The 12,614-nt window shown below is 36.4% G+C and overlaps 1 protein-coding gene across 6 annotated transcripts in view; it reads left to right on the top strand.

Annotated features, from left to right (window-relative positions):
- The window catches only part of Znf638 (zinc finger protein 638), a 136,482-nt gene extending 124,521 nt beyond the window's left edge, over window positions 1-11,961 (top strand). For 5 of the 6 annotated variants that reach the window (XM_036182011.1, XM_036182010.1, XM_036182009.1 and 2 more), the window contains 7 exons: window positions 1,578-2,802; window positions 3,397-3,462; window positions 4,360-5,284; window positions 6,956-7,063; window positions 9,158-9,256; window positions 9,891-10,009; window positions 11,651-11,961. In XM_036182011.1, the coding sequence (XP_036037904.1) occupies window positions 1,578-2,802; window positions 3,397-3,462; window positions 4,360-5,284; window positions 6,956-7,063; window positions 9,158-9,256; window positions 9,891-10,009; window positions 11,651-11,716 (2,608 nt within the window). In that variant the 3' untranslated portion in view covers window positions 11,717-11,961. The remainder of the gene's footprint in view (window positions 1-1,577; window positions 2,803-3,396; window positions 3,463-4,359; window positions 5,285-6,955; window positions 7,064-9,157; window positions 9,257-9,890; window positions 10,010-11,650) is intronic. The other variant, XM_036182012.1, reaches the window with a different exon arrangement.
- The last annotated feature ends 653 nt before the right edge of the window (window positions 11,962-12,614 follow it).

Genomic DNA, 12,614 nt, shown 5'->3' with positions numbered 1-12,614 from the left:
ACAGATTCTACTTTAGTTCTGTGAATTTGGAACACCTAATATGAGCCCTTGGTATCTTCAATGTTAAAGATGTTAATAATTTCAAATAGAAACTTTTAATATACTTAGTGGCTTACACAGAAATTAGAGCGTATTGTTATTAGGATCTATGATTCCTCGATGTTCATAAACTTCTCAACTATTACAATTATTCTTCTGGGAGAACCAGTTTATTTAATGAAATGACTAGACCCCCATGGGTGGCAGTTAGCACCTTCTCCAAATCTCTGAAAAGGACAGAGATAGATACTACCTAATATTATGAGCTAAAGCATATGTGGCCATCCTCTGAGAAGCATGTCAAGATGGTAGCTTATCCTCTCCTTCCTTGGAAACAGGAAAATGAGTTAAGACTCTACTGAGGTGTTAATGTGGTGGGATCACTTTCTAGTTTCTTTCTCTAACCCACTGCTCCTAACAAGTGGGAATATATTTTTAGAATGTCTTAGACATGGTCTTCAGTACAACACTTCTTCCAAGACAACTTCTAATGTGGAATGTTAATTCAAAATAGTTTATTTTGGTTCTGCTTCATTGAAAGTTGTAGAATTGAGCTTGGCGTTGGTGGCACACGCCTTTAATCCCAGCACTCGGGAGGCAGAGGCAGGCGGATCTCTGTGAGTTTGAGGCCAGCCTGCTCTATAGAGTGAGATCCAGGACAGGTACCAAGACTACACAGAGAAACCCTGTCTAGGAAAAAAAAAAAAAAAAAAAAGGTTTTAGAATTGGAAAGTCATACACTTTTGTTTGCTTATTGTGGGTTTGGGAAGACCATGACAACATAAAATAATTACATACCTATGCATTTTCTCCATTTCTTTTGAATAATTAAAATGTTATATGATAACTGAGTGAGTGGTTTGTGTGTAGTAAGATTTTGTGTTCCTGTTAAGGTGGCTCTAAAAGTTTACTTATAATTTTAAGTCTTCAAAAGCTACATAGGTCCTTCTAGAGAAAAGTTTCTTTTATGTATTATCCATAAGTACATTTTTTAGAAACTTAAAATTAGGTCTTTTGCATCCAAAAAGGAGGTAAAAAGGTTAAGTGGCATTATCCTCCATGCCAATTCCAATTTTCTTTTTATGAAAGTCCACTTATACATATTAAATTTCCATGTATGGATCACTAGTTTTATTGTAGAACTGCACATTTTGTTTAGTTACCTATGTCATGAGTAGAGGGCCTAGTAGTAATTTGAGATATCTCAGATTTTCTTTGGCGTCTTCAGATCCAAACTTGAAACTGGAGTGGAAAAAAATAGTTAATTTACACAAGTAAAAGGAAGATACCAACAATCCTAGTTTTGCTATTATTTTCTTTGAATTAAAAAGATGGAGGATCTCTTAGATCTTTCACCTTCTGATTTCTGTCAGAACATCTTGGCCACTTTAATGCTGATTGGCTGGATTTCCCAGTGCTTAGTATTTGTGCATCAGGAAACCTTTACAGTTGGCATCAACAGGATTATTTACAATGATTGAATTCTCATCATAGTTTGATTTTTGTTTGTTTTTGTGTTCTTTTTGTTTGTTTTTAAGTACTTTTAGCCCTGACTTGAAAAACAGTCCTGTTGATGAAAGTGAGGTACAAACAGCAGCCGATAGTCCCTCTGTTAAACCTAGTGAGGTTGAAGAAGAAACTACTTGCAATATTGAAACAGAAACTTCAGTGCAGCAGGAAAAACTTGGTAAGGAAGAACCCAAACAAGCTTTATATGAGTCTGACTTTGCAATTGAAACACTAGAACTGGAAGCTCAAGGAGCAGAGGTCAGCATAGAAATTCCTCTTGTAGCCTCCACTCCAGCCAATATTGAGTTATTCAGCGAAAATATAGAGGAATCTGCTTTAAATCAGCAGATGTACACCAGTGACTTTGTGAAAGAAGAGGCAGAAGTTACAAACTCTGAAACAGAATTATCAGTATCTGACAGTATCTTCATAGAAGAAAGGAACATCAAGGGAAGTCTAGAAGATTCTCCATCCGAAGCAGATTTATCTTCTGGAATTGCACAGCCCATGGTAGAAACCATAGCTGAAATGGACAAACATGAAACTGTTTCAGAAGTACTGCCATCTGCTTGTGTTGTGACCCAAGTGCCAGGAAGTTACATTGATGATGAGAATGTTGTGAGCAAAAAGGATACTTCTGAAAAAGGTAGCATGGATGACAAGGAGGAAAATGAACTTAATTCTGAGGAAACCAGAATGGATTTACAAGTAAATACAGAGAAGGTTGAGAAGAATGAAGCTGACACATTTGTAGAAAAATTGGAGAAGATTATAGCAGCAATAAGAGAAAAGCCAATAGAAAGTGCTGTAATAAAGGCAGACCCAAATAAAGGAGTGGGTCAGAGCAGTCAGCCTGAGGAAACTGCTAAAACTAGTGTGCTGACTGTTTCGAATGTATGTAGTAGTAAAACAAGCGTCAAGGCTGCTGTGGTGTCTTCCCCTAAAGCAAAAAGTACAACTTCAAAAACTGAAAGCCAGAAAAATTTTCCAAAACCTGTGCTTAGAGACCAAATAAATGCTGAAAAGAAAGTTTCAGCCAAGGAATTTGGTCTGCTTAAAAATAGCAAATCAGACTTGGCAGAAAGCAGCAGTAAATCCAAATCCACTCAGAGTGGTGTTAACAGAGGATACAGTGGAAGGATCTCAGCCCTTCAGTACAAGGATTCTAAAATGGATTACAAGGATATAACAAAACAGTCTCAGGAAACAGAGACTAAAGCTCCCATCATGAAACGGGATGACAGCAACAACAAGGTGAGGAGAGTAGAAGAGTCAGTGACTCGGTGTATCTTTGAAGTGCCTAGCTCTGCTGCTATAGCTGTGGAGTAGGAAGTATAGTTTTGGCTCATACTTTCATCTCTTCACTCTAGCCCCAAGCTCCTGTTTCCCTTTCTGAAACAATACCATTGATTTAAGTCAGTAGACATTTGGAGTATTGAGCTCAAAGTTCCCATTTACTCACATACTTGGAAAGTATTGTTCACAATGTAGCTGAATTAAAATTTGGTCGGAAGTATAACTGTGATTTAAAGAAGAGTCTGTAGTGGCTCCTAGGATGATGATTTGGCATTCTCATTCCTCTGAAATTGAAACTTCCTTTATCAGTTCACTGATTGCCTAACTTAGACATTGTGGGCAAAGAGGAAGAAAGACCTTGGAAACTGAATTTAGCTATAAATTTTAGAGACTGTGCATATACCATTAAATGATTGTTGACTTAATTTTGTATACTTGTTAAGCATTTTTATAACTGACCATATTTGGATATTTGCTGATTGTGTTTTCTCTTTTTTTAAAGAACATTAATAATCTGGATATAAACTCTGTTTTTCTGTATTAATATTTTAGGCATTGGCTTTGCAGAACATTAAGAATTCTAAAAGTACTACTGGTAGAAGTTCCAAATCGAAAGAGGTAAAATGAGAACATCCACATTCTCTATATCCATCCTTCCATAGCAGTACCCATTTATTGTATACACTTAGAAGTTGAGAGAGTGAAAGATGTAGGGCATAGGATAGGACTAAAATGCTTTGTGTTGTATCCGGCCTCCAAGTTCTTTGGTGTTGCCACTGAGGTAGACTAAATAGTTTTATTGTTATATGTACTAGCAGTGGGTTATTAGCAGCTTACTACATCCAGAAACCTACTGGAAATTTTACTTGCTATGGTACCAGTTTTAAAATAATATTTTCAAATACAATTGCATTAGCTGTGAAATCTTAGTAATCTTTTCAGATAATTTTATCAATATAAACTTTAAACTTTCATAGCACTGTATAAGTTAAAATACATATTAAATATAAATTGATTAATATAGCTAACTATTTACCTTTTATTTTTGTTTGAGGTGCTTCTAGAAGTCTAGTAAGTGAACACTTGGTAGATATTTAACATGGAATAGTAGAGTCTTTGAATTGTTTTGATAAGTGCTTTAAATGTAATTTTAAAGTATAAATTATTTTTTAAAATTTGTATGCTGTGTATGCATATTTTCATATGTATGTGCTCTTGCATACATGGAAATTAGAGAGCAATTTGCTTTATACCATTAGTTCTGGGTATCAAACTTAGGTTGTTGGGCTTGGGTGGCAGGCACATTTACTGACTGAGCTATCTTGCTAGCCTCATGACTTTGAAACCCTTTAAAGTATAACATTAATTTTATTTTAGTCTTAGGAAATGGCTTTTCAGTGAAGTTCTCATGGAGATCTGCATATTAGTTTACTGTGACTAGTAGTAATAACTAGTCAGTCATAGTTCATAGTGGTCAGTCATTATTCATAGTACTGATTCTTAACTTTCCAACAGGAACCATTATTTACATTTAATTTGGATGAATTTGTTACTGTGGATGAAGTCATAGAAGAAGTAAATCCTTCTCAAGCCAAGCAGACTCCATTGAAAGGAAAAAGAAAAGAAGCTCTCAAAATTCCTCCTTCCCCTGAACTTAACTTAAAAAAGAAAAAGGAGGAGACTTCTGTCCCTCACAGTGTTGAGGGAGAATTGTCCTTTGTAACACTAGATGAAATTGGAGAAGAAGAAGATGCAGCTGCACAAGCTCTGGTCACTGTGGATGAAGTCATTGATGAAGAAGAGCTCAATATGGAAGAAATGGTAAAAAATTCTAACTCCCTTCTTACCTTAGATGAACTAATTGACCAGGATGATTGCATTTCCCACAGTGAACCTAAAGATGTTACTGTTCTGTCCATGGCTGAAGAACAAGATCTTCAACAGGAACGCTTGGTAACTGTGGATGAAATTGGAGAAGTAGAAGAGTCAGCAGATATAACTTTTGCTACTTTGAATTCAAAAAGAGATGAAGGAACTACTGTAAGGGATACTATTGGGTTCATTTCTTCCCAGATGCCTGAAGACCCTTCTGCTTTAGTTACTGTAGATGAAATACAGGATGACAGAAGTGATTTTCATTTAGTGACTTTGGATGAAGTAACTGAAGAGGATGAAGATTCTCTGGCTGATTTTAAAAATCTTAAAGAAGAGCTTAATTTTGTTACTGTGGATGAAGTTGGAGATGAAGAGGATGGAGACAATGATTCAAAAGTTGAGTTAGCACAAGGCAAAATTGACCACCGTACAGATAAAAAAGGAAATAGAAAGAGGAGAGCTGTGGACCCAAAGAAGACAAAACTTGAATCTTTCTCCCAAGTAGGTCCAGGAAGTGAGACTGTTACACAAGATCTGAAAACCATGATTGAAAGACCTACGGCAGGTAGATACTTGAAAGTGTTCATTTTTCTGTTTCCATGAAATTACATTTAAAACTGGTTTGAACACAGTGCCGCAGTAGGAGTAATATCATCCTCTTGATGTTCCGTAAGCCAGAAGTTAAAAACCACTCAAGTTTTCCTCAGAAACAAGTATAGGTTGCACACATTTCTCTTAGTTTACAGAATACAGGTTGTCCCAAGTTGTTATACCTCAAGAAAGGATGGCAAAACCAGGAAACAAACCGAAGCAACCAATACAGAGGTACAGTGAAAACAGTGTGTATGTATTGGAAAATAAGCCTTTAAAGAGCAGAATAGTGTCCACATCACACTGCCTCCTACTTCTGGCTTAAACTTGGGTTTAGAACAAAATAAGCAGGAGAACAAATCGTCGAGGTACTGTTCAACTTTAATTTTTTTTTTCTTTTGTTAAGTCAGGGTCTCACTGTGTGACCCTTTCTGGCCTAGAATTCCATATGTAGGCCAGGCAGCTTTGAGCTCACAGAGATCAGTTTATCTCTGCTTCCTGGGTTCTGGAATTAACAGTGTGAACAACCACACCTGGCAGATGTTGGTCTTTTGAGGTGAAGTCTGACTCTGCGGCCCCTTGTTGGCCTAGAACTCAAAATATAGCCTTGAACTTGGGATATTCTTGCCTCCCAAGTGCCAGGATTGCAGGTGAGAGTCATCACATCTAGCGTACTGTAATATTTTGATGGTATGGTATAATAGAGCAGCTTACTTGCTTGCAGGACATGAGAAATACAAGTATAATTTCTGTTAAGCTGTGAACCCAGCTGACATACTTACTATTATTATACAATAAAGTCACCTTGGAATACAAACAGTAATTTATTTTATTTCCTTAGATGTTATAAATGAAATTATTCAATGTATTAGTGAATGTCTACTTTGTAAAGGATTTAAAAAAGAAAGTTGGGTGTGATGTGGCACACCTTTAATCTCAGCACTCAGGAAGCAGAGGCAGGTGAATCTCTGTGAGTTTGAGGCCAGCCTGGTCTATAAAGTGAGTTTCAAGACAGCCAGGGCTGTTACACAGAGAATCTGTCTTAAGGAAAAAAAAAAAAAGAAGAACAAAAAATTGAAATTTGAAAATTTTAACCAAACTAAGAATGGAATACTAGGAACATCTCACTGGGTTGACAACAATTCAGGGAAAAGTGTATAGCCACCCTGTGAAAAAAACAGGAAGGAATGTTTGTTCAGAACAGAAAGACTGCTTTTTAAAATAGATTTCTAAGGAGCTAAAGACATGCTCAGCAGTTGGGAGCACTGGTTGCTCTTCCAGAGCACCTGGGTTCAATTCCTGGCACCCACATGGTGGCTCACAGCTATCTATAACTCGAGTTCCAGGGGACCTGAAACCTTCACACAGACATACAACATGCAGGCAAAACACCAATGCACATAAAATAGATTTCTATTTAGAAATAGGTTTCTTTACCAGGTGTGCTGGCACATGCCTGTAATCCAGCACTCAGCTTCAGCTCCATAAGCAAGTCCTTGTCTCAGAAATAAAACAAAAAGACATTGTCCCCAAATTTCAGAAGTTTTTAGAACAAATATTAGGATTACTAGATAGTTTAATATGTTAAATTTAAAGCAATTTAAGTACTGTTAATGGAGCAATAAATTAGGCTTTCTTTTTAAAGCTAAAACACCAATGAAGAGAGTTAGAATTGGAAAAGCATCACCCTCACAAAGAGCTGTAATGGCAGAACCAGCAAAAGGCGAAGAAGCCTTCCAAATGAGTGAAGGAGGTAAAGGGGCTTTTTGGGTGGGGAGAAAAACCACATAACATGAGATCATGTGGAGGTTTCACAAATAACCAGTGAAGAAACTAGAAAGGCAGCAGGCAGGCATGTAAGATTCTTGTAGATTTTTTTCTTCATAATTTAGAGAGATTTTGGAACAATGACACAGGAACAAAAAAATATTTATGGAAATTACAAGATGCTATTATGACTATGTTGCAACATCAGGGAACAATGATTTATTAAGTATTTTTTATGTTTGCTTCCAGACATCCAACCAATAAGTTAAACAGCATTAGTAATATTTAAGTTGATACAAATAAGGAACATGAACATTGTCACACAAGAGATAACTTGTCATTGTATCCAATATCCTCCCTGTTGTTGGCCATAAAATGCTAACATATTTCCTGATTTCAAGGGCTTATTGATTAGGAAAGGTAAAAGAAATCATCATCTTCTAGTATGAAGATATCCCTTTGCTATCTTCTTTGTAGCACTCTTTACCCTCTGTTCTAAGGGAAAATTCTTTGAATCTGATTCCAACTCAATTTCTGTCACTAGGGGGTGAAATTCAATGTTGTTAGCTTTGGAATACCCCTAGCAACAAAGTAGAGCATCTAGAATAGCAGTTCTCAACAGTTTGTAGCAAAACTACAGTTATGAAGTAGCAACTAAATAATTTTATGGTTGGGGTCACCACACATGGGGAACTGTATCAAAGGGTCACAGCATTCGGAAGGTTGAGAACCAATGATTGATCTAGAACCACATGTTTTAAAATCTGATTTCCATTGAAATGGATGTATTTTGGTATTTTTATTACCTTTCTGAAGTTCTGATGAACCCCCTTCTCATTGTTGTCAGACATCTTAATTTAGTCTTGAGTTTTCTACATTATTTGTTACTGTTTATTGTGTCCCATGACCAAATTGGTACTCCTTATTCTTTTCTATAGCAAATTTTTACTTTAAGCTATAGTAAATAGTTATATCACACCAGTGGCTCCTTTGTTTTTGTTTTGCTTTTGTCAAAATTTTTTTGGCACGTTAGGTCAACTTTGACACCAGCTTGCTTAGAATGACCTCTTCTCAACTGAATAATATAGAAGGGATAATTTATCTATGGCTCACTTAATAACTATATTTTCATTAGTGGATTATATGTTTTCTCAAAATAACAGCTAGCAGAAGGTCATTTGCCATTCAATATTAAACTTAAATGATTTCTTTTAATCTACTCTTATTATTTTATAGCTTTCATATAATATAATGTAATTCATTAGTAAGGTACATGTGCCTTTAGAGTAGCAAGAGCAGAGAGATTTACAAAAGTTTATAAAAAGTAAAGTATATAAAGTAAAGAAAATAGGAAGAGACCAGAGGCAGAGTGAATGGGCTGTTTTGACCATCAAGTCAAGAAAAAGGATGTATACGCCCTCAATAGACTTAAGAATTGGTGTCCTAAACAAAAGTTTCTGGGTAGGAAGGCTTTAAGGACATAGTAACTCTTTGCTGGTGTGCATTTCCACTAAATTCATACTTTCCTCAAACCAACACCTAGAGTATAGAAGTTAACTCTTGCCAGTAACCTACAGAACTTGGCTCTTTAAAAGGAGGACTGTGAGGGGCTAAAGGAAGGGAGGAAGCAGGTAACAAGAGAAAATGAAAGGGGTTGGGAAAGTATCATGTTTTCTTCATGCTGAATTTAGATTCAGAACTATTGGGTGAGAGGAAGAAGGGGGCAAATACAATTGAAGTTCAGTGATTGGCAGGTCACAAAGATGTTGTCATGAAACTTGCTGTTTTCTAAATGAACTAAAAATAGTAACAGTCTTTTGTCACCCTTAATTCTTTCTGGAGCTATATACCTATAAAATTTTACATTGGCTTTAGCCCTATTTCTCCTAAATCCATTGACTACATCTAAACATTTACCCATTTACTTCTTAGATCAAGGAATCATTATTAACTGAGGTGTAGTTCCATGAGTTTTAAGTTAGTTTTGGAAATCAGAAAGTATCCAGCATTACCTTCACAAAGTCTGTAAATCTACTTTAAATAACTTCATGTTTTTCCTTGAACTTTTTAATGACTTTAGTTGAAGACACTGAATTAAAAGAATCAGAACCTGATGAAAAACGCAAGAAGACTGAAGATTCTTCTGTAGGCAAATCAGTGACACCCGATGTGCCAGGAGGTAAAGTAAAAATGACATTTTTCTTCCTTATTCCTATGAAACAAAAAGTGAGCAAGTTAACTTTGCTTGGTGTTTCTGAATACAGGTTATCTAGGTTTTGTTTTTTGTTTTTTTTTTTTAAGTTAGCATAGATACTTTTATTTCATTCTTTAAGGCTGGAATATGCCTACCTTTTTCTTTCTTGTACTTTTGTTTGCTGCTGTACTAAAAACTGAGGTATTTTTCCCCAAGCAGAAATTCCAACTAGGCCAAACAAGCTGAAAATCTTCCCTAGCAAACTTTGCTCATGACCACTGTGCTGAGTTGAGAGGCTTTTAGATGCTTAGCAGCCCATCCATGATTCTGCTGTTTTCATCTTCTACTTCAACAGGGTGTTTCTGAGGTGTTTGTTTTCTCCTCTCTCAGATTCTTCACCCTGCAGTGCAGTAGCATTCTGGCTTCTCTTGGAGGCTTTGGAATATATTTCACATATTGCTAAATAAAGATACTTGTTTTGTACTGCTGGGGGATATAGCCAAGTGGTAGAGTACCTGACTAACATGTTTGAGGCCCTAGGTTCAATCTCCAGATTTGGATAAAGTAATTGACACACTGTTGATGGATCATTCTCTGTCTCTTTCCTCCTGTCTTCTAGATTTGGATTTTCTTGTTCCAAAGGCTGGATTTTTCTGTCCAATTTGTTCCCTCTTCTACTCAGATGAAAAAGCAATGGCAAATCACTGCAAGAGCACACGCCATAAGCAAAATACAGAGGTAACGCATAAAAATCTTGTGCTGTCACTATCTTTAGATTTAAAGTAAGAGTCTTCCCCAGCGTGTGTATTTCTTTTCCTTTGTGAGAACTTGGATATTGCTCCTGAGTCCAGAACTCCTGTTTTTCTGTGTCACTGTATGTTGCTATGGCCTCTAGCTCTACTCATTGTCCTGGAGCAATGACATTCTCTAGAATAGACTGTGTAAGCAGCAGTATCTTGTGGACCTCCTTTAAAATAGAAGACTCTGCTTATCCTGGTGTCTCATTGCAAATATCTGTACATATTAGCAAGTTAAAATTTCTGAATTTCTAGCCAGAAGAAAAATGTCCATTTCTTAAACTGACTGAGTCACAGACCTTCCCTTTTTTTGTTGTGTATGTTTAAGGAGGTGCTGCTCTAGAAAGTTACTGTTAGCCATGGGAATCAGTAATTTTGACTCCTGAATGTCTAAGGTTGTTTCATATATTCTGTGTATTGAACTTCTAAAAACCAAGCTAGTTAGTGGCAAACCTTGAGTTTCCACCCAGCTTTGTTTAATTCTAGGTCTAATCTTTCACACATTTTACCTTCTCTGTGTGCTTTTAACCTGTTACAGCCTACTTTTTTTTCCATTTAAAATCTTGCAACTGTGGCCAGATGTGGTGGCATACACCTTTAGTCCCATATTCTGGAGGCAGAGGCAGGCGATCGCTAAAGTTTGAGGATGGCGTACTTACAGAATTACAAGCTAGTCAAGGTTATATATTGAGACCTTGTCTTAAGGAAAAAAAGTTAAAATTTGCAGCTATTTCAATGGCACTTGGAATAATAGCCACACTGATGTGGCTCTCTCTTTTCTGTGTCTCTGAAATCTTTCTTGTTACTCTTTTCTTCCTTGTACCTGAGAACTCAGCTGCTATTATGCCATTGCCTTAATTACTACTCCTGTGTCTCTCTCAGACCTTTTATGTGAACAGTTTTTCCTATCTTTTGGTCTCTACTCAAATATTAGCTGCTAAGAAAGGCCTTTGCTTAAGAAAGCAAACTTCAAAGCCAGTTGTGGTAGCACACACCTTCAATTTCAGCACTTGGAAAGCAGAGGCAGGCAGATCTGGATGAGTTAGAAGACAGCCTGGTCTATGGAGTGAATTCAGGACAGCCAGGACTGCAAAAAATTCTACCAGGGAACTCCTACAGCTGATAAACTCCTTCAGTAAAGTGGCAGGATACAAGATTAACTCAAAATAAAAGCAAACTTCATCTTAAATCTACAAAAAGATGAACTTTCTATAGTTCCTCTGTGACTGTTTTAATTTTGTGGTGCTAAGGATCAAACCAAAGAACAGGCACATGAACATGCTTCCTTGTTATAATTTTGATTACTGTCACCTACAGTGATTTCAGTTTTTCTTTTCTTCAGTTCCTTTATTATAGTGTAAGCACTTGAAAAAATGCCTTTATTTGTCTTGTCCACTACTAAATCCCCAAGCCCCAAACATAATGCCTGGCGTATCATCGAATGTCAGAAGGATGATTAGTGAAAGGAATCAATGTTAATTAAGACTACTTTAAATTATAAATATAATGAGATACATTTAGGATTGCACACATAGCAAACAACATCTAACAAATGTTTCGTGTTGAAAATTGCTTTTAACAGAAGTTCATGGCCAAGCAAAGAAAGGAAAAGGAGCAGAATGAAACTGAAGGAAGAAGCTCTAGGTGATGGGGAAGGAGGAACAACTCACTAGAAATCCATTTAGGGTCCAGTTGATTTGTGTATTTCTGTTATCATTTAATTTGTAGTTTCTGTTTCAGAAACATATTCATGTTGTACAAATTTCTGATTGCCCTTGGTGTGGAAAAACTGATGGGAAAAGTATGATGGGTTTGATTTTTATATCAAATCATCAGGCATGGAAAGATACCTTTTAGAAGTGTTAAAATAAATGTTCCTACTGTATATTTCAACACTGTTGTGTTTGTGTTGATTTGTAAAGACTTGCTTGCCTCTGGTTACAAACAAAGCTCTTCTCTACAACCCTATGACTTAGGATATTTGGCAGTTCTTCGTGTTACTGGAAGTAATAGCATGATGTGGTACTTTGTTTCAGCCATCCATGTATACAGGTCAGATTCTTGTGTTCAGTTTTTCTGTCTAATGAGATGGCATCATGTTTAGCCAAGGTAAGTTCGAGTAAAATACTGCTGAATTGTTAAATATATTAGGAAGATTTTTTTTTCCTGTTTGTAAAAAGCACCTGCCAAATCATAGAAGTCATAGTTTAGGTATACAAAGCAGTTTTTACTTTTTATGAACTTTCAGAGATAAGTTTTAAGCCATCTGAATAATGTGTTAAAAAGTTGTAAAGGCACTAAAAAATAACCGAATGTTTTCTAGGTAGATGCTAAGACCCCTTCCTACCTAGTCAGTCCATACTTCAGAAGTTAGTTTCATGTCTGTTTCCTCAGCTGTCCTGTATAACTAATAATAAGGAAAATGATGAGTGGAGGAAAGCAACAACTCAGAAAACTCACAGTAGGTACTTCATTCCAACCACAGCATAAAAGGTTATGTTACACAGCCAACAAAAAGTGAAGATCTGGGAGTGAAGAGATGGCTC

This window comes from Onychomys torridus, chromosome 3, assembly GCF_903995425.1.
Source record: "Onychomys torridus chromosome 3, mOncTor1.1, whole genome shotgun sequence".
NCBI lineage: Eukaryota > Metazoa > Chordata > Mammalia > Rodentia > Cricetidae > Onychomys > Onychomys torridus.
The sequence above is the reverse complement of the archived record's forward strand: the minus strand, read 5'-3'. Positions and strand labels throughout refer to the sequence as shown.